This window comes from Heteronotia binoei, chromosome 21 (assembly GCF_032191835.1).
Source record: "Heteronotia binoei isolate CCM8104 ecotype False Entrance Well chromosome 21, APGP_CSIRO_Hbin_v1, whole genome shotgun sequence".
NCBI lineage: Eukaryota > Metazoa > Chordata > Lepidosauria > Squamata > Gekkonidae > Heteronotia > Heteronotia binoei.
Genome location: NC_083243.1, coordinates 54,462,790 through 54,489,101, shown reverse-complemented (window position 1 = coordinate 54,489,101; position 26,312 = coordinate 54,462,790). Strand labels below are relative to the sequence as shown.

At 45.1% G+C, this 26,312-nt stretch overlaps 1 protein-coding gene across 1 annotated transcript; it reads right to left on the bottom strand.

The window, feature by feature from the left end:
- Nucleotides 1–4,526: 4,526 nt before the first annotated feature.
- On the bottom strand, nucleotides 4,527–24,583 carry FBXO33 (F-box protein 33). Its single transcript, XM_060261156.1, has 4 exons — nucleotides 23,946–24,583; nucleotides 9,524–9,634; nucleotides 7,147–7,832; nucleotides 4,527–6,517 (listed from the first exon to the last, which is right to left on the bottom strand). Exons 1-4 carry the CDS (start codon nucleotides 24,566–24,568, stop codon nucleotides 6,246–6,248), a joined length of 1,692 nt encoding a protein of 563 aa, XP_060117139.1. The 5' UTR covers nucleotides 24,569–24,583; the 3' UTR covers nucleotides 4,527–6,245.
- Between the last annotated feature and the right edge of the window lie 1,729 nt (nucleotides 24,584–26,312).

Sequence of the window (26,312 nt, the reverse complement as noted above, 5' to 3'; positions counted from 1 at the left end):
TGGGGGGAAAGAGGTAGTGGAGTGCTCCCTTCCACGTTTGGAGAAAGGCGTCCCCCTTGGAGAGATGAGACGGAGGACCCCTCATGTAGAAGTGGATGCATTGGGCATTTGACGGTGAAGCAAATACATCTACTTTCGGGGTCCCGAAGATGCTGAAGATCTGTCGGATGTATTTGCTGTTGATAGACCACTCGTGGTTGTTGGTCGAGTGGCGGCTCAGGGCATCTGCCTGGGTGTTTTCGGTTCCTGGTAGGTGAACAGCCGTGAGGAAGATGCCCTGGCTTATGCTCCAGTGCCACAACGCCAGGGTCCTCTTGCAGAGTCTGATGGAGGCGGTGCCTCCCTGTCTGTTGATGTAGAAGACCGTGGCGATGTTGTCGGAGGTGACCTGGACGTGCTGGTTCCTCAGCGATGGGAGGAAGGACCGTAAGGCCTTGTGCACTGCGAGGAGCTCTAGGCAGTTTATGTGGAGAGAGCGTTCGTGGTCTGACCACTGGCCCTGTACTGTGAGGGTTCCCAAGTGGGCTCCCCATCCCCACTTGGAGGCGTCTGTGGTGACAATCACCGAGGGGGGTGCCTGTTTGAACGGCATGCCCTTGCGGAGGTGACGTTCTATTGTCCACCACTTGAGGGATGTTATGATGTGTGGCGGTAGGGTGAGTAGCGTGGACTGGTGCTGTGTGTGCGGATGGAAGGTCCTGACGAACCACATCTGCAGGGGTCGCATGTGCAGCTTCGCGAGGCACAAGACTGCGGTGGTTGCTGCCATGAGGCCTAACATTCTCTGGAATGTGAGGGCTGTTTGCGATCGCTGGGCGATGATGGTGGTGGCCAGAGCCTGTATACTGAGTACTCTGTCTTGAGGTAGGGAGGCCGTTTGAGAGACTGTGGAGATGTCTGCTCCTATAAACTGGATTCGCTGGGTAGGAGCCAGTTTGGACTTTGATAGGTTGACTTGGAGGCCTAGGGTGGCCAGGAGAGAGAGGGTAGCGGAGACGTCCAGTTGCAGCTGTTCCTTCGAGTGTGCGACGATCAGCCAGTCGTCTATGTACGGGTAAATTGATATGTGTTGCTGACGTAGTGTGGCTGCTATCACTGCCATACACTTGGTGAAAACCCTCGGGGCTGTGGATAGGCCGAACGGGAGGGAGCAGAACTGGAAGTGCTGTTCCCCGATGGCGAACCTGAGAAACCTTCTGTGATGGTGATTGATTGTGATGTGGAAATAGGCATCCTGAAGGTCTATGGACGCCATCCATGCTTTTTCTGGGATGAGCGGGAGGATTGCCTGGAGTGTGATCATACGGAATCTCTTGTAGGTTATGTGCAGGTTGAGTTTGCGGAGGTCGAGGATGGGGCGGAGTCCACCGTCCTTCTTTGGCACCAGGAAGTAGCGGGAATAAAATCCGGTGCGATGGTATTGAGGTGGAACTGGTTCTATTGCGCCTTTGTTCAGCAGAGACGCGATTTCCGCTTGCAGGGGAGTGGACGGAGGTGTGGTGAGGAATCTGTGGTGTTTCGGAGTGGATGCGAATTCTATTAGGTAGCCCCTTTGAATGATGGCGAGGACCCAGGAGTCCGAAGTGATGTCTCTCCAGGCAGGGTAGAACGGTTGCAGACGAGTGTGTGTGGAAGGCTGCGGCTGATGGGGGGAAACTGGACGGCTCGGGGCAGGGTGGTCAAAGAGACGGTTTGGAGGTAGCTGCAGGTTTCTTGGCTGTTTGAGGGCGTCGGTGCTGAAAGGGTTTAGATTGTGGTGGTTTGCGTCGCCATGGCTCCTGTTGTCTCGGGGACCTGGTTCCCTTATAATGGCTGGGCCTCCAGTTCCTGTGCTTGCCGAATTGGGCTGGATGTTGCGAGACTCCCAGTCGTTTCGCCCTCTTCCTGCCGTCGTCTACTGATGTGAGAATGTCATCCGTAGTTGCATTGAATAGGCCAAGGCCATCGAAGGGCAAATCTTCAACCTTGTACTTGATGTCAGGTTGGAGGGACGAGGATCTAAGCCACGCGTGTCTGCGAAGGGCTATGGCTGAGGCCAAGGTTTTGGAGGAACACTGTGCAGCGTGGCGAGCAGTGTTGATCTGCTGTTTGCTTACTCTGGCTAGCTCTTGCAAGGCATTGGTCGCTGATTTCTGGGATGCCTCGGGTAGAGATGGGATCAGTGTGTTAAGGAAGGTAGTCAAGTTGTAGGCGTATGCTGAGAAGCATGCCATGTAATTATGTATCTTAGTCGTGGCCGTTGTGAGGGAGTATATCTTTCTCCCGATGGTGTCGAGCTTTTTGCCTTCCCGTTCTGGGGGCACTGGGTGCCTGGTTTGTTTGGACTTCGACGAGGAATGGACAATGATCGAGTTCGGCGCCGGGTGTGTGAATAGAAACTTCGAGTCCGGTGCGTGTATCTTATAAAGGGCTTCAACCCTTTTGGATGTTGGCGGTACCGATGCCGGTTTGTCCCATGCTTCCTTAAGCGTTTCCAGAAGGACAGGGAGCATAGGGAGAGAAGAACTTGATGGCAGATCCGCATGAACTAGGTCGAATACGACGTCCGAAACTCTGGGCGCGTCGGTGTTGAGCTTCAGGTTCAGTGAGTTCGCCATATTCGAGACAAGGTCGAGGTATGACTTTGGGCCCTCTGACGGCGATAGTTCCGCTGGCTTTGCTATGTCGGAGTCAGGAGACTGTAAGTCCGAGCCCGAAGAGTGGTCGGAGTCGGAGAGTTCCTGCTCGGAGTCGTCCTCGGTTTCTTGGTGCGGGTCAGGCTGGAGTTGGAGGGGTGCCGGCTGTTTGTCAGGAACAGTGCGCACGGATCCGTGTGGTGAAGGGAGTTTCGGTTCGGCGCTACGACGCGTGGGGTCGTCACGATGCCGAAGCGATGTGTCCAAATCAGGGTGATGTCTGCGTGGAGACACATCTCGGTAACGGGTTCGGTCTGGTCTGTCCATGCGGTCCCGGTACCGAGGAGAGTTATGATAGGTGCGGTAGTGACGGTCTCTCGGGTCTGTGCGGTAGACCTCGTAGGACGGAGATCTTCGGTGCCGCCTTCGGTCCCGAGGGGACGGGGACCTGGATCTCGACGGGGAGTAATAATAGTATCTCTCCCTGCGGCGGCTGTGTGACCGTCGGCGACTGCGGGATCTTGGTCTGGTTGGAAGGACTCTAGGAGTCGAAGGCTCTCAGGTCAGAGCGTGGGCGTCCAGCGGCTGTGAGAGGTCCACGAATTTACGAGGGTCGAGAGGACGGTGACTGCTGACGGATATAGGAGAGTGGGTCTCCAGTATCTGGTCCGGTGGAGAGTTCGATATCGATGGGGACTTAGATGAGATGCGCACGATTTCTAACGGTGTGACAGACGGTGTTGCCGTCGACTTCGATGTCGGAGTTTTCGGGATCGAGCCCGAGCCATGTGCGGTCGGGTTCGATGCCTTCTGTTTAGTTGCGGTCGAGCTCGTGGTCGGATTCGAACCCGAGTGTTGTCCGGTTTGATCTGATGGCCGGGTCTTAGGCTTCTTAGAGCTTAGCTTGCCCGTCGGGTCCGTGTGGGCAGAATCGGAGCGGCGGCGCTTTCTGGTGTCATCCGACTTTTTGGTGTGCTTGCCAGACTTGGGCTTGCAGGGACCTTGAGTCGCAGAAGCTGCCGACTGCGTCTCTCCCGCGAGAAGTGGGGAAGATGGCGCGAGTTGTTGTTGTTCGCCATGCGGCGTGGTCGGTCGGAGGGAGGTCTCCATAAGATGGCTCCTGAGCCTCGCGGCACGATTTTTGCGGGCCTGTTTGCCAAACTGGCTGCAGTGGACGCAGGAGTCCGTACGGTGAGCTTCTCCGAGGCAAAAAAGGCAAAGAGAGTGACCGTCGGACGAAGGGATTTTGGAAGCGCAGCGGGTGCAACGTTTAAAAGTTATTTTGTCCCTTCCTTCCATCCGCCCGGGGGGGGGGGGAGGGAGAAGTCCGGAAAGATAGTAGAAGAGAGGTTTTTTGTTTTTTTTTATACGATACCAAGGAGAAGGTGAAGATTGAAGCGAAGAATTGAAGCGAAGAGAAGGTGAACGTTGAAGATTGCAATGAAGAGTTGGAGATCAGCGAGGAAGGTGCGATCCGGTCGGCGGTAAGGAAGAAACTGAGTGGCTAAGCGCCTCCCCCTCGTCCAGGCATGCGCAGTGCCTGCCTCCTCCCCAGGACGAGTGGGAGGCGCGCCAGATCTGCGATCAAGATTGCTTTGAATTCTCCGAGGTTGGGACCAATCCTGCGGATTACCCATATGTGTGAATGCACAGAGACCACGAAGAAGATCTACTTATATCATCATATATTATACTTTAAGATTGGCCAACAGCATAGAAGTTACATCAACAAGTGTAACTTTCACTCTTTCACTCCGTTTTCCTAAAATGCTCAAATAGCATTAAAAACTAACCAGTGGATGTTTCAGACTACAATGCTTGCTGCACTTAAAAAGCAAGCAATTAGTAGTTTGCAATTGTTTGTGTGATGCTAAAATGACCATGTTGATCTAATAAGATATTTTGCAGCCATCAATTTTAATGCTTTATTCATTGATTAAAAGAATATACATTTAACATAAACCATACAACATCAGTCATCAAGTCAAACACTCAGCTGGTTTCCTTACATTTTCTGTCAGGAGATACTTTAAGTCTGATCACATTTATAAGATAAAATCTCACCACATCTGGCATATACACACACTGTGCCAGTGGATTCACTCTACTGATGTACATATAAAATCCGCATGGTATGTGCTCACTGGAGACAAAACAGCGCACACCTGTCAAAAGGTCATTTTAATATAAGATGGTAAAACCATTTGTAAAACACATATAAACTTTTCCATAAATAGAATCATATCTGGACATCTGTTGCATAAATTGTGTTTTCCAAAGCTTACAATATGGCAGCCAGGTCTCAGCACTGCTGGGCACCCACGTTGGCCACTTACTTTTATTATTGCAGACTGTCCTTTAACATTAAATGCACAACATTCGTACCACTTAAAACTTGGGTCAGGTGGAAGTCTCACAGAGACCACGTCTGTACCGCGGTTGCCCTGAAACAGTTTATATCGGCTTTTAAAGCCTCTCAGATATAACAAGATTTTAAAACATACTTCATGGAATGTTCTTCATGCATCATAGCAGCTCATACCTGTGATAGAACAAGGTTTGTATCTGTTTTCCTTTCCTTCCTTTACATTCACTATTCACAGTGAAACAGGTGCATGTTTAAGAGTTCTGAGGTTGCTGACTGAGCCACAGCACAGCTGTGTACCACAGGTCGAAATTCGACCTTATATATTACAATCTAGCAGTATCTGGCTGGCCAAAAATTGGCCTGCCCCTGCCAGCATGTGGGCACTTCTTCGTTTTAATCTATTCTTTGGCAGCTGACACAGGCGCTGACAGAGAAAATCCAGTGACTTAGTTGCTAGGGATTTCACGACTAATGTTTGTTTGCAAGCAAAGTAGACTTATAAATTTATATCTAACTTGTTATGGTTTTACCCCTTCGGAGCACAGAGACTTAACATTTCCTTTTAAATCTGGGCCCAAAGCTAACTTGTACGGAGAAGCTGACAGACCACAAGAAAAAGAAGCTACAATTCATTTACAATGGAACTACAATTTATAGCCTTCAGAGTTAGGTAAACATCTGAAGAAGCTACACAGTGCTAGAAACTACCGTTTCATATTGAAGGAAGAGATTGCAGTGTGGCAATATTTCATGCTTCGGATACTGTATGTGAAATGAAAGCAAAAGGTTTACAGTAAATGGTATTGGATAGTCGTCTGATTTTCTTTTAAGCCTAAAGTAGCATGCTACCAGATAACATGACAATGACTGCATTCAAATCCACTGGGCTATGGATAGTAAACGTTTTTGGCTCCCGAGCACAAGAACTCCGACAACAGGTAAAATCAGTGAAGTTGCAGAGTTACTCAGTTCAAAAAAGAAAGTTAGCCGGCAACCTCAGACAACCTTCGGCCATATCTGAGTTTTTTCTTTCTTTTTTTTTTTTAAAGAAAAGTCCATTAACCGTGAAAGCCCTAAGCATTGCCACTTTCAGCTTCTAAACCAATACCCGACTACGTTCTTTGATCAAGAAGTAGAATATACATATAATTCTATATAGCTAATACTGATTAAACACAGCACAAGAGGGGTTAAATTCACACTACTGAAAACATAATAGGACCCTACTTGCATATGTAACCACAGGAACTGTAAATAAAGAGCTAAATGCCTTCACTGAAGCTTTGCATTTCTCTGTAAAAATGACGAGTTGGCTCAGTAAAGACACTGAGTAATTCTATGTCCATGACCGCATGCCAAGGTCGACCCAATCCAAGGGATACCTGCTCAATGAGATTATGTACTGGATCCACATCCTGATCAGCCAGTTCACCTTGGTCAAAATCAATGCTTTCTTCTGTGACTTCAAGCACTTTCAAATCAGAGCCACGAAGACGAGCAATTGCAATCAGGTTGTGAGCCCAAACCGTGTAACCTGGAATCAAACCAAACAAAAAGTAGCCATTACTATTTTGATGGACTTCAGATTTCTTCCCCATCCCAATCCCACAGTTTCATATAACTTCTCCTGTAATTGGCTTGTTTACATTTTCAGCTCATACAAATTATGTGTGCTGCACAAACAGCTTTTTGCTATTTTACAAGACTGCTTCCCCACCCACCCCCTTTCCCCACGTTTCTTTGTAGTGAAACATCTGATTTCTTGCATACACCAGTATTTAAAATATAGATGGAAGGTATTCTTCATAAGAGTTAAAACAGTCAGTGATCTTAAACACACATGCAAGGGTTAATACAGCTGCAAAGGAATCAGTAATGCATGACTTGAATAAGGACATTCAAACAGCAGAGATCCAGATTTCTTGCAAAACTCACACTTGTGTTTTTTCCAACTTTGACGCTCATGTATAACAGTTTTTCAAACATAATCATGACTACATTTGCACAGACTATCTCAAATCATGCCTATGATTAGTGTAAATTCCTGCCTGCATAGCTGATTTCAATTCCCCAAGTGAAAAAGAACCTTTGCACATGTATATCCACATGCACACCCATTATCTTCTAAACTGCTGAAGTTGTGCACCTATATAATTTGCCTACCGTGCACTGCCAGAAGAGACAGCCTTGTGCATCTCCAGGCCAACAAAACCAATGGGTCTTCGGTCCGGTTGTCGCTGAGATCTGGGAAGCCAGACGTATCTATCACATCATTCATTAGTATGAAGTGAGTGAGGAACTTATCATACTGCCTAGATATGAGATCAACAACTGCTCCTGAAACGCAAGTGATGTAGCTGTCAAAGTGAATCCTCTCCAGTGGAATACTGGGCTTAAGAATCCTTAACATATCATCACTCTTGATATCAAAAGCCATTACATAGACCCGAAGATTACTGCTGTTGCGTGTCAGTGCCTTCCAATCCTCATCTTCTGGCATATTTTCCAGGGACTTGTGCATTACAGAAATGTTGTGGACCAGAAGAGACAGTCGATGCAAAGGCACATGGTTATTGTCAGCCAAGACTCTTGCCATTTCTGCTGTAAAATCACAGAAATCCAAGGCAAGTGAGCGGAGACCGACAAAGCGCTCCAATTCAACTGCAGTGATAAGAGTGGTATTACCAGGGATGTGGTTGTCCAGTAAACTCAGGTGTTCCATGGTGTTGGCAATGGGGTTTGAGAGAGATGACAGTGATGTGGGGGTTACAATTTGCAGCATGAACCCACATGACAGCCATTTCAGCTGCCTACTGTTACTCAATATTTCTTCAAACAGTTGCTGTATTCTGCAATAAAACACAATAAAAAAATCCCATTAAATATAAATTCAGCTGTAACTGCTCCAATATATTTTTTTAAACTTCAGAACGTAATTTTGTAGACATGGTATTGGCTGGATCCAGCAGTGCACTTGCACATGATCATATATCTTCCCCACTTTCCCCTCTTTCCAGCAGTCCCTCCCAGCTCCAGGAGAGTTGATTCCCAGAGCCTTGTGGAAAAACAGCTATATAGATTGGTGAAATGCAGTGGGGAGGAGGAAGAGGAAGAACTAATTTTCACACTATCCATTGATGAGAATTAATCATCAAGTGACCCAAAAGGCAGTAACTCGTCACACACTACAAATCATCTCACAAATTTCAGATTAAGAGTAAGGGGGCAGAAGCCACTATTGGAGGTCCTTACATAACAGTGTTGAGGAAGCTGTATGCAAGGTTATGAACTTCATGGAAATCTTTCATCTAAAACATGCAAGTAGATTCAAATAGAAACCTAACCTTGAAGCCTCCTTCTCTTCAAAAGACTGTGGTCAGGATTCAAGAGGCTGTGCATGGTGCTATTCTGTACATTCACTTTTCAGACCTCCTTTGTCATTCAGTTCCTTGATTTCCTCCTCTCCCAAGACAGAGGAAGGAGGAGCATTCAATATGCCTGAGGGACTGCAGCTGCATGGAAAAACCCAGCTGCCTCCTAATACTTCTGGACCTTTTTAGAGCCCCACAGATCTAAGGCAACAAAGGGGACTAATAACTGAAGAACATGACCAAATTACAGCAGGAATAGTTTAGTACCTGCAAAATAGATTTGTACATGTGTGACAAAAAGCTTGCTGTTCTGTTTTGAACCTACACAGTCAGAGCTAGATCTTAAATGTTACAAGCTACAATCCTCTTGACTAATTTGCATCATTAAGAATACTTGCCAGTACACAGAAATAAATATTTAAAGCGGTGTACACCACATTGTATTAGTTTTTCTGGTAAAGGAAAGTGCGTATTTCCAGTATGTTTTATCGGTGCCCTAATTACGACTGTTAGACACTGAATTAAATCAGGAGAAAGATCTGGGCAGGTCTGTGAGGTGGCAGCTAAAGAAATTTGGATTATAACAATGGGCTGAATCCTGAACCAAGGAAGTTTGCAGACAAAATGTTTGCAGCTTTTCCCTACTACACCTGCCCCTCCCAACAGCTCAGAATTCCCTCTCCTTTCTTATGTGGCCTTTTCCAAACATTCAGGCAAGAGATGGGGGAGTGCTTCAGAAAGCACAATAGAATGATACGGTGTCCTGAGCTCCTTGGAGTAAGAGCAGAATAAAAATGCACTGGACGGATGAGTGCCTTGTTGCAGCAGTGGACTGGATGAAATGGCCTTTGCTCCCCCCTCCAGTTGTCTTCTAGAATGAAAGTTTCCCATCCAGCAAAACACTCATCTCCTACCTCTTGCAAACAAGCTCAAGTTCTGGAGCAACTGCAAAGAGAAAAGGGGTTGTGTTGTGTGCAAAAGAAATTGTGACAACTAAGAATGTATGGGATACTGTGAAAACAATCCTGTTCAACCCAGTCCGCAGAGTAGCCACAGAAGACAGAATTCTGTGGATTCCATTATCTTTATATTATGATAGAGCATTAACAGTCTAGTTTGGATGAAGCAAAACACTGAACTGTTTTAAACACCACTTATTGACAACTTACTGTTTAATCTTTTTGCCATCTGGATCCACCTTGCTGAGGTATGTATTTGATATACTTCCATGTTGTTGTAGAATGCTTATATCACCAAAGAGACTTAATTTCTGGAGATTTCTGTTTGGAAGAAAATTTGAGTTAAGTCTGAGAGGCAATGCACTGGAAAGCATCTCAAACTTCTTTCTTCAATATAAGCCATTAGAAGCATAGTTACTATATAATCCACTGGTACATGGGACCTAAATTTGTCGGTTTTAACCATGCACCATTTTTCAAGGCAAATTTAAGCTTAACTTAAATTTGTTTTACAATCGTCCTATAATCTGCCAAAAACACCAACAGAACCTAGTATTTCAAACCTAAAATAGTGAATGTTTCCCAACCATCTATAACATGGTTTGAAAAAATTATTATTGCTTCTTAATATAGTTAATATGTTAATGTATATAATACAAGTGGCTATAACAGTAGCCGTGAGACATCTGCTTAAATTGGTGGCAAAATCTATATAAAAGCATAACCACTGTATGGTGAGGGTTGGATGAAAATTGGAGGATGCTGGGCTGGATCCTGTGGAAGAGATCTGTGCATGCAAGGGAGGAAACACTTTTTTGCTGGTCCCCTCCCGCATGCAGCAGCCCCTCAACTCCCCTTACCTCCCTGTCCCTGGGAAGAGAAAGATTATTTCGCTTCCCAGTGAGTACAAACTTACTTGTTTTCTTTTCTATTTCTCTTGGTAGACATACTGCTTGCATGCAAGGGTTAGAATAGGGAGGACTGCCTAAACAGCCTTTGTTTGGAAGCCCATCTCCAAAGGGTATACAAAGCAAGCACACTAAAGGGGACTTAAAATGCAATCCGGGCTGAGGCAAAAGTTCCAGAAGACTTGCCCACTCCTCCTTCATCCTGCTCTGTAATGGTACACAATAACCCTACCGTGATCAAGTCATGGCACAATAAACCTAGCTGTGATCTTCTTCTGCGTTCCAAGTTGTTATGGTAGGTGTTAGAAATACCAGCCTCCAGGTGGGACCTGGGGATCCCCTGGAATTACAGCTCATCTCTAGACTACAAAAATCAGTTCCCCCGGAGAAAATGGCTGCTTTGGAGGGTAGACTCTGGCACTTTGTGCCACTGAGGTCCCTGTTCTTCCCAAGCTCCACCTCCAAGTCTCAAGTTTTCCAACCAGGATCTGGCAACTCTTCACCCCTCCCCCCCATTCCACACCTGTGGCCAGAGGGGACTGGCAATCTTGACTTTTACCAAAATTGTGGCTTTTTTGTAACCCACTGCAAGTTTTATGCACAGGGCCAGCTCTGCCACTAGGCAAACTAGGCAACTGCCTAGGGCGCCGACCTTCTGGGGGCAATGAATTGGGTGCCCCCTCCATATGATTCAGTGATGTTATCAGTGCGGGGGGGGGGCTCAATAGAAGACATTCAATTCCAAAATATGGTTCTATTTCCAAAAACCCTTTCAGATACAGGCTATACTAATGTCTCTTTGGGAAACAGCTCTGATGGGCCACACGTTTTGAAAGCTTACAAGTGCTGTACAAATAGCTGAAGGACTGTGAAGAGTTAATTCTTCACAAAAACAGAGGGCTTTCAGTGACATGCTGCTCCAAGACATCTGACTGGTCAACATCAATTGAACAGAGAAAGTCTGGAGAGAGCTGCATGCTGAGGAGAGTCAGATTTTTGCCTTAACTGGGAACAGTTTAACATAGACCAATAATTGGGGAAAGTTGGCAAGGAAGTTTGGGAAATAGATGAAGACTCCCATTTGGACCAAGGAAAGGGGAGAGATCTTCTAGAGAGAGAAGAAGATTCTTTACCCAGTCAAACAGAGTTAGCTCTGAAAAGTACAGAGATTCCTGGTCTGGTGTGGTTAGAGACTGCCTTTGGAGAGTGAAAACCAGTTCATTTTTATACCAGAAATAACTCTGAAGTGTAATTCCTTGTTGCTGCTCAACCAATTAGGAGTCTCTAAGGCTGAGCTGTGGGATCCACTCAATCAACCATCCCATTTTATGGTTGGTGATCTGGATGCTAGGTAATGACAGGCTGCAGTAAGCTCTAAGAATTCCTGCCCTTCAAAAGATGGGGAAGCCAACTCCCTTTTCTTGATTTGGAGACTCCCTGCTCCCAACTCTAGAAAATGTAGAAGGGTCTGCTTTTGTATTAGCCAGATACTACAATAAGAACTCTTCTTCTGTCCGTAGACTTCCTGGAGTACCTTCACAGATTCCCAAAGGCTACACTTTGAGAAAGACTAATTTGTAGCACAATAATTGTTTGAAAGAGTGCAATTTATTTCTGTATACCATTGCTTCCCTGTCTAGCTGCTTGAAAGCAATGCTAGCTCTTCCAATTGTCTGAGTTGCTAGCTACGTCTGAAATTAAATAGCATCTTCAGGTTTGACCTGAACTTAGCAGTAAGTAACCTATCTTTTAGTACTAACCTAATTCAGTACTGTTGCCACTCGCACCACAGTTCTGAAGAACTGTCAAATCTGATGATCTACCTAAAGTCTATTCACATGCAGCTAATTTCTAGTCTCAGATGCATCAATATTTTGTCATCTCTCAGGGTGTACAATTTACTGTCAGTGTTACACAAACAGAAATTGTTTTCCAAAGAGTAATCTAAGGCATTAGCTCTCACATCTCATCTATATGCTCTGCTTTAAAAAAATCAGGCTGCAATACTACAAATGTTCTAATTATAAGCATCAATTGGTGCTCAAGAACATCAAGCAGCATCACTATTTTTAGCGTTGCAGCTTGACATATCTTGCCTCAGGTACTGTTGATTCCAAAAAGAACAGCACTGTCATTTGAAAAGCTGTGTGCAGTTGCATAATCTATACACATTGCACAGTATTATGCCAAACCAGACTTCACAAAAGATTCTGCTCAGCTGCCACTCTAAGCCTCCCTTCTCACAGTATTCAACACAAACAAGGCATGATGCAACATCCCTGTACTGTGCATTTCTCTGCTGCTGCTTCACATCATTGGCTGGCAAGAAGGCATACCATTTGATGACATCACATCATGCCATGTTTGTGCTAAATGTTACAACAAGAGAAGGAACCAGAGTGGAGACATTTCTGGGTTTCTTATAACACCTAGTTTGGCCCAGAAAGTCAAATTATGCATAATCATTGTGCTGGTTTTTAATTAATTGACAGATTGAGATGCAAGAAGAAAACATCATCAAAGTATTGTTTTAAAACTGAACTGCAGCAATTCTATTCAAGTCCCTGAAAGAGAACATAAGGAATAGGGTGCTGCAGCAAGAAGGAACAATGAGCAGAAATACACACAAACACATCCACTTCTTTCATGGGCCCCAGCTCGATTCCAGAAGGGGAGGCAACCTGCCAATTACCTCTTGAGCAGCAGTGCCATATGCTACATCCTTGTTCAGAGTACCCTAAAACCTCTAAAGCAACTTCCAGGGGGTGTAAGGGGAAGTACAAGAGTCTCAGAGTGGCTTATAATCTCTTTTCCTTCCTCTCCCCACAACCGACACCTTGTGAGATAGGTGGGGCTGAGAGAGCTCTCAGAGATCTGCTCTTGAGAAAACAGCTCTGAGACAACTGTGACTGACCCAAGGTCACTCAGCTGGCTGAATGTAGAGGAGTGGGGTTCTCCAGATTACAGTCTGCCACTCTTAAGTACTACACCAAACTGGCTCTCACCGACTGTCTCTTTAGTTTAGACGAGGGGTGGCTAAACTGTGGCTCAGAGAGTCAGAAGCCACATGTGGCTCATGCATATTGTGTGGCTCTTGAAGCCCCCATTGCCCCGATGGCCAGCTTGGAGAATGTATTTAAAGTTGAAGTTGCTCTCTTTTCATCTGTCCTCCCTCCCCTATTTGTCTGTCTTCCTTCCTTCCTTCTTTTGTCTTGCAGTTCTTGAACATCTGATGTTCCTGTCTTGCGGCTCTCAAACATTTGACATTTATTCTATGTGGCTCTTATGTTAAGCAAGTTTGGCTACTCCTGGTTTAGATACAACTAAATGGTCATGCATAAAAAGCATGCAGGGTTCTCTGAATGCTGGGATATTATCTTTACCCACAAACTGTTTCTCATGGTGACTCTAAAACTGTAGCATATGTTCTGCTTCACCCCCATCATAAAAGTATCCACTACACAGTATAGTATCAAAGGGTGAAAGGACCACTGCATTAACTCTGGTACTGTTACTCTGGATGAGAAGCAGAGAGGTACTTTTTCCTGTGGAGAAGGAAGTACATTTCCATACTAATAGAAGATCTGGCCTTTGTTACAGAATAAAAAGTTGGTCCAGGCATAGATAAAAACTAGGCATTACAAAGAGGCAGCATTATACCATCTCTCTTTAATTGATTCATCTCTTGCATCACCTTAAATTTATCTTGAAAACTGTTAATATGATTACCAAGCAATTTCTTTCCTATTGCCCTACAAGGAATCTGTGAAAATTGCTGACCTTTGTAATTTCAACGGAGAGACACCATTTATTTCTTCTTGCCCCCAGAAACTAATGTGCAACTTTACAGCAATGTATACAGCATTTTGAACAGACTTCGGAGGATGGTGGAAGACAGGAGGGCCTGGCGTGACTTTGTCCATGGGGTCGCAAAGAGTCGGACTCAACTGTGCGACTGAACAACAACAAAAATACAGCAATGAGAGCCAGTTTGATGTAGTGGTTAAGTGCGTGGACTCTTACCTGGGAGAACCGGGTTTGATTCCCCACTCCTCCACTTGCAGCTGCTGGAATGGCCTTGGATCAGCCATAGCTCTTATAGAAGTTGTCCTTGAACGGGCAGCTGCTGTAAGAGCTCTCTCAGTCCCACCTACCTCCCAGGGTATCTATTGTGTGTGTTGGGCTGGGGGGAGGTAAAGGAGATTGTGATCGCTCTGAGACTCTGAAATTCAGAGTATAGGTGGGATATAAATCCAATATCATCTTCTTCTACTGCAGTCCAAACTCTGCTCATGATCTGAGTTTGATCCTGGCAGAAGCTGGGTTCATGTAGCCAGCTCAAGGTTGACTCAGCCTTCCATCCTTCAGAGGTCAGTAAAATGAGTACCCAGCTTGCTGAGGGTAAAGTGTAAATAACTGGGGAAGGCAATGGCAAACCACCCCGTAAAAAGTCTGCCATGAAAACATTGCAAAAGCAACATCACCCCAGAGTTGGAAACGAGTGGGGCTTTATCTTTTAAACTCAGAGTTAATACTTCCTGTTCAGCAACTAATTATATTTTATTTAAATGATGTATAGTCTGTCTTTCTTTCTCACAGAGAGTCAAGGTGGGTAATAGGAGTAGGTTAATTTAATAGGAGTCATCAGGTGTGTAAGGGTTGAAGTGCCAATATTATCTCCACCCAGCCACACATGATCAAAGAGTTTTTCCAACTCTCCCAATGTGAACTACAAGAGAAGTTTTATTAGAGCTTACCTCTCTAGTCTATGTAGGAAAAGGAAAGGTCCCCTGTGCAAGCACCAGTCGTTTCTGACTCTGGGGTGCATTGCTTTCACAACGTTTTCACGGCAGACTTTTTATGGGGTGGTTTGCCATTGTCTTCCCCAGTCATCTACACTTTCCCCCCAGCAAGCTTGGTACTCATTTTACCGACCTCGGAAGGATGGAAGGCTGAGTCAACCTTGAGCCAGCTACCTAAAAACCCAGCTTCTGCTGAGGATCGAACTCAGGTCGTGAGCAGAGCTTAGGACTGCAGTACTGCAGCTTTAACACTCTGCGCCACGGGGCTCTTTTTTTAGTCTATGTAACGCAGTTGCAAATTAACATTTCCCTATTCCTTGGCTTGTATGTACGAATGAAAAGCAAAATGGACAATACATCATGGGGTTAAAAAAAATCTGGAGTAGAATTCAAATGCATGGAGACCTACAACATTCTCTCACACAGAGGTCCAAGTGTTCAAAAGCTAATGGAAATTATACCTCCTAGTCAAATAGAACAGAACGTGTTTGCCAAAATAATTTTATCATAATCTAATTTGCAACATTACCCAAAGAAATTCTCTTAAGCTGTCAAATTCAAGCTCAGTCACTCTTTTAATGTTGTCTAATTTTACTTTTGTCACTGAAAGAGCCAGAAGGAACAGTGACAAAAATTGAGATGACTTTGCCAGAACACAGATACAAGTCAATGCCATCTTTAACTGTATATTCATATGCACTGTGGTTTCCATGCAACACAATTTCTGTATCACATACAAAGCTAAACACCAGAGGGAAACCATTCTCGTTATCACAAGAACAAATGAATACTCACAGGAGAAAATATAAATTAAACAGCTCTAGAAATATGCTATAGTAACAGATGCCTATTTGTCAACACTGGTTATGGATGAAGCATGGAAAGACATATGAAAGCACACAGTACTGAACATTTAACATTTTACTGGTCTATCCAAAACACCCACCAATTTGAAAGCTACATACAACACATCACATCAGATATTAATAACACATGGCAGCTCTCATTATCTCTAGACAACGAAAATGGCTTATTAGCAATTTCCCCGAAGAAAAACATTTTTTTAGATTGTTATAATCAAGTAATAAAGGTAAAGGTAACCCCTGTGCAAGCACCAGTCGTTTCTGACTCTGGGGTGATGTTGCTTTCACAACGTTTTTATTGCAGACTTTTTACGTGGTGGTTTGCCATTTTCCTCCCCAGTCATCTACACTTTACCCCCAGCAAGCTGGGTACTCATTTTACCAACCTTGGAAGGATGGAAGGCTGAGTCAACCATGAGCAGACTATCTGAACCCAGCTTCTGCTGGGATCAAACTCAGGTCGTGAGCAGAGTTTGGACAGCAGTGCTGCAGCTTACCATTCTGCACCACGGGGCTCTTAATCAAATAATTACCGTACATCTTTCTTGTAGATGCAGTAAAACAAACTACTACTGAGCATGATTTAGCAGTTCTAATACTTCAAAGTTTCTAAGTTAGAATTTGGAGTGCTCTCTTTTCTTCCTGAAATATCTTGTCCTCTACCCATACCCATATGCACTTCTAAAAGTCTGAGAAAAGGTACAGCAGCCAGCTACCATTAACACTGGGCTGTTTTTACAAGTTCTCCAATCTCTGTGTATGAGCTCCAGAAGATTTCCCCATTTTAAGAGAGGCTTGTATTCAGGAGGCTGTACACAGCAACCAGGAGAATATTTTTAAATCAAGAATTCTACAAATTCGGGGGATCTTCTTGCTGTTCAATAAAAAGCTAGCTTTGGCCATTTAAGCCATATGAGACAGTGGGCTTCTTAGTTACTCTGACAAAGGCATTCCTGAAAGGTAATCCCCCCCCGCCCCCCCCCCCCCGGTTTTGGTAATAACTCCTGCCTACTCTATGTGACAGCATGGCTGAAATGTACAATGAGGACTTCCAGACCAGCATGTATTGCAATGCTTTCTGAAGAAGTGAGCAGTGACTCACGAAAGCTCACACCCCACCACAAATTTTGTTAGTCTTTAAGGTGCTGCTGGACTAACTCTTTTCTACTGCTACAGACAGACTAACATGGCTACCCATCTTGATCAATGCTTTCTGATGTAGTTCTGCCAGTTTTAAGCAGCAAGGATTGTTCACATTATGTGCCATGCTGCTGCTGCAACATCATATGGGTGGGACTACTGCCAAGATTACTAGAATACCAACTACAAATGTAATTTCTCAAGGCTGATAAACAGGACAATTATAAAAAACAATCAGAAACATATAAGAATGTAGATCAAAGTTTCCATTCCCAGATCTTAAAACTACTACATCATTCTCTAAAGGGCTTTGTTACAAAAATGCTTTCTGTAAACATATTAGATCTTCATTTGAGCAAAAGGAATGAACCTTCTCTACCTCTCAAGAATTTCACACTTGGAGTGTGTGTGTGTGTGGGGGGGGGGGGGAGAGAATTCACATATAAAGTCCATCTTTCTCACTGTGACTCAAAGCAACTTACACATGGTAAATCAATACAATCAACAGGATGGGACATCAAAGAAACAATGCAATATGATTTGGATTGATGAAATTTGAAATTCTCAGTAAAAACATGCATTCGTGTTTTCTTAAGGCTTTGATTAATCGCAGCTAGTCACATTAGTTGCTTTTTAAAGGCCTTCCAGATCTTTACAAGGCTGCTTGCTTTGAACGGAAACATCCTGATTGGTAAAGCATCAAAGTTTCAGAATGCACATTCTGAGCAGCATGTTTGACTGCACATCTTATCAGGAGACAGTTTTACAAAAGCTTTATCACTGTCTAATATGTGAAAGAATAATAAATAGGACAGGATCCAATCATTTTTTCAAAAAGCAGCTATTTCAATCAGGCTTCCATTCACCCAAGAATCTAACCTCTATTTTGATCTCAACTCCTATCCCCTGGTGAAGGGTTTGCTTGCCAATTAGATTGCAATATTATGACTATTGACACACTAGGTAGTGATAATATGGAAATTTTCCACTGTGCTGGAACATCCTAACACTCTCCACAAGTGACTGCTTCTTGCTTTATCAGCCAATGTAGTTCCAATGTAGCCTTTTTGTTCCCAGAGTTCAATGACAGAAATACATGTCTTATCTTTAATGTCAGTTCAGAAGCCCATTGACTACAAAATGCTAAACATGCTAATATGTATTGTGTTTCCTAACTTAATCTGTTTTATTAGGTACTCTAATAGGTTAACATCACTAAGCAATTTGTCTCATACAAGCACATTTCCCCAGAAACCAAATGTGGGAAGCACAGATAATCAGCAGGCAGCTGCAGATAGAAAGAGAAAGTGAAGTGACAGGAAGACCTAGTTTAGCATCCTAATTGCACAGCTTGTGCATATCTGAAATAAAGAGATGCAGAAAGATGGCCCAGCATTACCAATCACAGTCACATGTAGAAGTCAAAACAATACTTTTTCACCTATCAAGAATGTATATATACAGACACTGAAGATATTTAGTTCAATACTTTGTCACCTACATCTAAAGAAACAGAAGAGAGAAACAGCCTCCCCCCCTCCGCCAGAACTCAGTTTTTTGAATGTTTACACGGAAGTCAGAAGCTGTCTGAATAAGATATAGTGCAGTGGTGTCGAGCTCATTAGTTATGAGGGCCAGATCTGACATAAATGAGACCTTGTCAGGCCAGGCTATGTCGGGCTGGGCCATGTGTATACCTATTTAAGATTAGATAGCAAAGATATAAACTTTATAAAGGACACAATTAATTTAAAAAAAACCCTTAAAACATGCTTAAACATTAGCACTAATTGGTTTAAAGATGCTTTCTTTGTATTTCTCCCATAGGATCCAGGGAACTGGGCAAAGAAAGCTCTGGCTCTTTCCTTCCATCCCCAGGGGACTAGGAGGGGGAGGAGCGTCAGCCAATAAAAGGAAGAGAGGCTTGACTCAGTAGCTCTGCTGTGCGATTGAGAGAGCCTGGCAAAGCAAGCTCTGCCTGCTTCCCCCCTTCCTCCCCAAGGGAGGAGCCTCAGCCAATGGAGAAAATAGAGGCTTTGTAGCTCCTGTGCGATTGAGCAAGCCTGGCAAAGCAAGTTGTGATGCAGAAGGAAGCAAGAGAGAGGGAGAAGGAAGCAGATGACACTAAATTGTTCAGGGTGATGAGAACCAGAGAGGATTGTGAGGCACTCCAAGGGGATCTGTTGAGACTGGGTGAGTGGGCGTCAACATGGCAGATGAGGTTCAATGTGGCCAAGTGCAAAGTAATGCACATTGGGGCCAAAAATCCCAACTACAAATACAAGTTGAAGGGGTGTGAACTGGCAGAGACTTACCAAGAGAGAGTTCTTGGGGTCGTGGTAGATAACTCACTGAAAATGTCAAGACAGTGTGCGACTGCAATAAAAAAGGCCAATGCCATGCTGGGAATTATTAGAAAGGGAACTGAAAACAAATCAGCCAGTATCATAATGCCCCTGTATAAATCAATGGTGCAGTCTCATTTGGGATACTGTGTACAATTCTGGTCACCGCACCTCAAAAAGGATATTATAGCATTAGAAAAAGTCCAGAAAAGGGCAACTAGAATGATAAAAGATTTGGAGCACTTTCCCTATGAAGAAAGGTTAAAACTCTTGGGGCTCTTTAGCTTGGAGAAACGTCGACTGCAGGGTGACATGACAGAGGTTTACAAGATTATGCATGAGATGGAGAAAGCAGAAAAAGAAGTACTTTTCTCCCTTTCTCACAATACAAGAACTCGTGGGCATTCAATAAAATTGCTGAGCAGTTGGGTTAGAATGGATAAAAAGAAGTACTTCTTCATCCAAAGGGTGATTAACATGTGGATTTCACTGCCACAGGAGGTGGGAGGGGGGGCAAAGTGGAAGGGCTTCTAGCCGAATTTGTGAACCTCCTGATGGCACTTGGGTTTCTTTTGGCCCCTGTGTAACACAGAGTGTTGGACTGGATGGGCCAGTGGTCTGATACAGCATGGCTTCTATTATGTTCTTATGTTCAGTTGCTCAGGGGCCTGATAGGAGCCCTTCAGGGGCCTGATTTGGCCCCTAGGCCAAATGTTTGACATCCCTGATATAGTGTATTTAGAATTTCCGTTGTCCTAGGGAATCCACATACCGAAGTAGATCTCCTGAAGAATTAAGCTGATCTGACATAGATGGGAACCTCCACTGCAAGCCCATGTAAATCACTTTTTGGATGAAGACTGGGGTATAATTCAAATAAATTAGTTGTGTGCAGAATCCTTAAGAGTATCTTTAAAGCTGCTACTGCTGCTGTTAATTAAGCTAAAGACCAGCTTCTCCACAGCTTTGGGCATTGTCCTGAGACACATCCACTCCCTGCAATAAATACATACTACAATAAATCCTCCTCAAACAAACATCTTGCCACTTCTTTTCTGCTACCACCCTGCTGGTGGTTTTTCATGGGGGAAGAGATAGGAGCTTTATGGTTTCTTCCTTTCATGGGAAGGGAAAAACCACTAGGCTTTTTGCAGCAAGTGGCAAGTAAGATAAGCAAAGCAGAAGGCCCCTAGTACTAGACCACCTAGGACAGGGATGGCCAAGGGTAGCTCTCCAGATGTTTTTTGCCCAACTCCCATCAACCCCAGCCAGCATGGCCAATGGCTGGGGCTGATGTGAGTTGTAGGCAAAAAACATCCGGAGAGCTACCGTTGGCCACCCCTGACCTAGGGAATTGACAGTAGAGGGTAAACATGATTCAGAACTTCCACAGTGAAATACTAGTATTAGCCAGGATGTATTCACATGACAAAACTTGATTACCTGAAGGTCAAATTAGATGTTTTTTAGAACACTAAAATCAGCCACTGGGGCTTCTGCAGCCAAGAGGGGAAGGTGCTTTTACCTTTGTGCCATTTTCCTCATTCCCCTCAAATGCTATTTACTCTGTCATACAGTTGTCATATGGGTACCTGCAGGCTTCCTTTATGCAGGCAACAGCAATCCCTGGTGCACTTGCATTGTTTAAATCAGAGAAAATGATAAACCATTTTTAACCTGTGTTATTACCATAGGCAACAGCAAATTACCGAACATGAATTTTCCCATACCGCATGCAGTTTGGTCCCTAGCAACTAAGAAATTGAACTGAGAATACAGAGATCTCCTGTTCAAGTTCCATCTTAGCCATGAACATGCTGGATGATGTGAAGCAAGCCATTATCACTTGAGCACTGCTATCCAGAAAGATGACTACTAGTCATATATTAGTAGGTTAACATGAAGTGCCTTGAACACTTGAAAAGCACTATAGATGCTTAGCAGCAGCACGACATTTTCTCTCCTCCAATACACTACATTTTCCTGTCACATCAAGATAAAAATCCACAAACATCCTGGTCTTGGAAACAGCTCATCATCTGTACAGATGGCTGGTCAGCCTAGGCTTTGAAGTATTCGCTTCTGAAAACTCTGAAGCAAGCTGGAATACACAGCAAAGCATTCAGACCACCAGCATGTAGCTGGATATTGTTAACAAAATGACCAAAGATATAACGGCAGGACAAATTTAATTGTGCAAATGCAACATAAACTTGCTGGATAAATTATCTCTCATTCATCAGAATATATTTGCTGATCCTGCTCTGCCTTTTCCATACGTGTCTCATCTAAACAAACTACTGTCACAAGCATTTTGTGTTTTCCAAACTGGGTATGAGTTAAGTCATAAGCCCTAAAGTACTCTGGTGCACAGACTTGGATCTAGGAAAAAGAACAGTATAGTGAAGGGGAGAAGTGTGCAAGCATTTATTGAAAAAGATTTTCATTCTATGGTGAAGCAGAAAGAAACAAAAAGAAAGAGAAACCAAGGAAAAGACAAGTACACAGCTCTGGAACATTACTGCTCAAATTAGATTTTCTCATTATATGACCTTGAATGGCAGTAGGGATATCCCCTTTCAAGTCTGCTCTTCCATATCATGCATTTGTTGAAAGTACAGCACACATGGCTAACTGTGATGGTTAGATACAGACTAATGTTTGCATGGGTGCAAGGATTTCTTCCTGTGGAGAACCCCCATACACAAGCAGCCCTAAATGCCCCCTGAAATACTGTTTCTGGGAGGCAGGAAAAATCACATTTTGTGGATGGAAGTGTTTGTGCCCAAAATTTTTTTAGTCTAAATTCATGCCTGTTGATGGACCATTTGCCACAGGGTGGCCTATTTAGCATCCATGGGACGGTACAGAGTTCACATTTGAACAAGCAAATACAAATTACTTTTTAAAATATTCCTTAGAGTAAGCCACCCAAAAAGCACAATAAACCATAGCACATAATTTAATGGCTCTCATTAATCCCTGAATTGACACCACAAATCCAATCCACTATGTTTTCCACTGGAGAGAATTCTGTCTTGAGAAAAGGAACATTATGTATACTTCTGGGGTGACATACCTTGACTACGCACATTCAATAGTTATTAAATCTAGGAGCTTAAAACAATAGGCAGGCTTTTGTTCTAATACTTGATGAAGATAAGCTAAGAATGAGCTAAGACAGAAGCATCTCACAAATACAACTCTATTGTGTCAAAGATCACCCCTGAAGATTCCCCAGTAAGCAGAATAGGATTCAGTACAGTACTTGAGAAGTCCCCCTAAAGGAATGCAGGGAGGGAAAGAGAAGAGACAGCTCAATGATGGAGCACATATTGCACATACAGAAAGACCCAGGTTCAATCCCTGACTATCAAGTTAAAACAGATTTGGGACTTAAAGGTAAAGTCACAGGTCCTCACAGAACTACAGCTTTTTTGGCTGCTTTTGGGGAAGACTTACAGCTAGCATGCACGCACAGAGAGCAGGAACATCTCACTTCCTGCCTCTCTTTGCATGCCCAGTGAAGGGAACAGCAATGTAAAGCTACTCTGTGATGGAGATGACTCCTCCACAGCTCAGATCTGAGGCTTATTACTCACTAAGGTATACCTCCTGATATCAGACTTGTTTCCTATTTCCACCTTTGTTAGCTGTTTACTGTTCAGGCCTTGACACCAGCAAGATCATAACTCTGGCTCCTCTCCTGTCATGCAGACTTGCAGTTTAGTGGGCTTCATATCTCCACCTAGGAGCTAAAAGCAGGCCCAGGTTTGGAAAAATCAAAGTCTACTGAGTTTAAAAAGCCTAGGGGCAGAAGATCTTGGGAAAAGCATTTTTACCCAAGGAGACCAGGAGAGCCACTAGTGGCACAAACAATACCAGGCATTAAGACGGAAATGACACATTTTAACAGCCTCAAGAGCAAGCTAAACTGAGCAGCCACTGCAGTGCAGGAAGCACTGCAGAGATTGCTCAGGTTGGACTGCAGCAACAATTGCAATGAGTGTCAGTGTGCCCAAGGAGAGATTCTCCATTTGTTGCCAGCATCACCATGGCCTGGGCTTCAGCCAAGCAACCACTGCCACACTGTGTGCACCACAGGGGCCCCTTGACTTCCCTTTCTCCAGGACAGCAGCCTGCCAGCAACTCTCCAAGTTTAAGGGTCAGTTTATCTGTGACTATGCTACATGATGGCACAATGGGCTGGCTAGGTATAAAGGCAGCTTCATATGTCCAGGAACCTTTTCTGTGCACTGATTCTTTCGAATGTACTACTTTTAGTTGGGGATGTGTACCCTCTAAGTGTCGGTTTTACATCAGATTTACCGTCCCCTTTCCCTTCACAAGATTCTCATGGTTTTAATAGCTGGAAGCCAAGTAAAAATTCAACAGGTGGGGCATTCTCCCCACGTCGAACGCCACCCAGCCACGCAACGCTGCAACCTTGCAAGGGAGGGAGGGAGGGAGGGAAGGAAGGAAGGACGGAGGAGACGGGGTGCGGAGAGATACAAGCTGTCCTGTGCTTCGTCCTCCCTCTCCCCCCTCCCCGAGTGTCCGCGCGTTCCTTCTACCTGTTGTTGCGGACGCTGCTCAACACGCACAGCACGAGCTCCAGGTAGGTCCTTAGCAACTCCAGCCAGCGAGGGCAGAGCGGCGCTTCCCCGTCCGTCGCCACAGCGGCCGCCGCCACCGCCGCAGCGGCAGCCACCGCCGTCGCTTCCTCGCAAACACCACTCGCGCCCCCGCCTCCGCCGCTGGGGTAGTTGTCCGCGGCGAACTGGACGCGGAGTTCGCGCACGAACCAGCCGCACTTGCGCATGAGGAAGTCGAGGCGCGGGCGCTCGGCGGGGCAGACGCGCAGGCTGAGGCGCAGCCGAGGCCACAGGGCCGGGTAGAAGAGGCACTCGCGCCAGTGCGAGCAGGCAGCCGAGGCCCGAAGCCGGTCCGGGGCCGCCAGGAACGAGAAGATGTGGACCACCAGCTCGCTGGGCAGGGAGCCGGCGCCCACCGGCCCCCCGCACACCGACGACATCGCCGGCCCAGCAGTAGCAGCAGCAGCAGCCGCCGGCGGCCGCAGCCCCAAGCCCGGCCTCGGCCTCCGCTCCAGCTCCTGCGACAAAAACAACAACATCAATGACAAGGCGGAGGGAGGCGGGGCGGCACCGGACGCGACTCGGCTACTGGAGGAGCCCATCAGCCGCAGGGGTGCCTGGGACGGACCATTGGCCTTCTGGGGCGGAGGGAGGGAGGGGTGGCCGGCAGGATGGAACGGAAGGGAAGGGAACGGAACGTACCAGCAGGCTGGAGAACGTACCAAACGTATGGGGGGGGGGAGGGAGCGGAGCGTCTCTGACTCAGCAAAGGAAACGGCGGGGTTGCTAATGGGAAATGTCTCAGGAGGAGCCTTTGTTTTGGGAGGGCGGCATTCGGTATCCTTAGTGGAGCCAGCAGAATTTATCTGCAGCGCTTGCGCGTGTAACGCGGGGGGAGGAAAGATTCTGCCGAGCTTGTTTGTGTAAGAAAATAATTAATAATAAAGACTTGACTCATTGCCTAGTGTCGCCCGCATAAGCAACCTACACAAACAGGGTGATTGCAATGCGAAGGATGCTGCATCATTCTGTGTTCGGCGGGTGCACTCTGGGCCTCTAACTGAAGGATAATTTTTTTACAATGAATTAGTTGAGGGAGGAGGAGTAAATTACAGTTGGAGGATGGGAATAAAAACAGTCGCTATCCAGTAAGAGTCCACGGTTATTCATGCTTAAAACTAGATTATTTGTTCTTTAGCCTTGAGTGAAAATTGGGAGCATCATCTTGCAGTGGTTTCAGGGTGCAAAAAGATGGGCTGTCTTGCAGTGACTGAATGATGCACAGGCTAGTCGTAAGGGCCGCACCCAAGGTCGATAAAAAAAGGAAAGGCCCCTGTGCAAGCACCAGTCGTTTCCGACTCGGCAGACTTTTTACGGGGTGGTTTGCCATTGTCTTCCCCAGACTTTTACACTTTCCCCCCAGCAAGCTGGGTACTTATTTTTACCGACCTCTGAAGGATGGAAGACTGAGTCAACCTTGGGCTGACTACCTGAATCCAGCTTCTGCTGGAATCGAACTCAAGTCGTGATCAGAGAGTTCCGACCACAGTACTGCAGTACTGCTGCTTTACCACTCTGTGTCACCGGCCGCTACCCAAGGTTGATAGGACTGGTCTAATTCAATTTGGTGTTCCCATAGGCTTATTCTTGTCCCTTATTGCCAGAAATTATCATAACATTCTTGTCACTCTCTGTTGTGATCAACAAAAGCTGGGATGTGGCTATGTATAGTAGAGCATCTGCTTTGCACCTAGGTCCCAGATTCAGTCCCCCAGCATCTCCAGTTATAAGGATCAGGTAGCAGGTGATGTAAGAGATCCTTGTGTGAGAACCTGAGAAGTGACTACCAGTCAGAGTGGCAATACCATCCTTGATAGATGAATGGTTTAAGCCAATTTTTTTATTTTTAGCTGCTCACCAGGGTAGGGGGCACAGGTTTAACCCTCACTCTCAGTGGCATTTCCATGAGACACAATTAAATGAGTGGTTGCCAAGCACTCCTTTGAGGAAAACTTAAGCACTACATTTGGGGTTCCATTACAGTGGGGCAAAGCCTGGTCTTGAACCCTGATACTGTGTGGCTTGGCCTCAATAACTAGGACTATGTAAGTGGGTACAGCACATCTCTATCAAAATACTGTCTTCCGTTCACATAATTTGGAGCCTATGCAGTGTTCGCAGGTATGCAAATACCCCTAAAGCAGCCTGGAAGTTTTGAGATCTGTTTCTCAGGTCAGATGCCTTACAAATTTTTCAACAACACGTGCTATATTAATTGACCTTTAAAAAAAAAAAGATTGTTTGCATGGCCTTGACCTGCCACTCACCATTCCTTCCTCTTCAGGA

What these genes read in the sequence shown, in the direction of transcription:
- FBXO33 (XM_060261156.1), bottom strand. Translation starts at nt 24,568, where the DNA reads ATGGGCTCCTCCAGTAGCCGAGTCGCGTCCGGTGCCGCCCCGCCTCCC. An exon ending in GATGGCAAAAAGATTAAACA is followed by an intron (nt 7,833 to 9,523) that starts GTAAGTTGTCAA and finishes GTTTTATTGCAG; the next exon opens with AATACAGCAACTGTTTGAAG. An exon ending in GTCTCTTCTGGCAGTGCACG is followed by an intron (nt 6,518 to 7,146) that starts GTAGGCAAATTA and finishes GTTTGATTCCAG; the next exon opens with GTTACACGGTTTGGGCTCAC.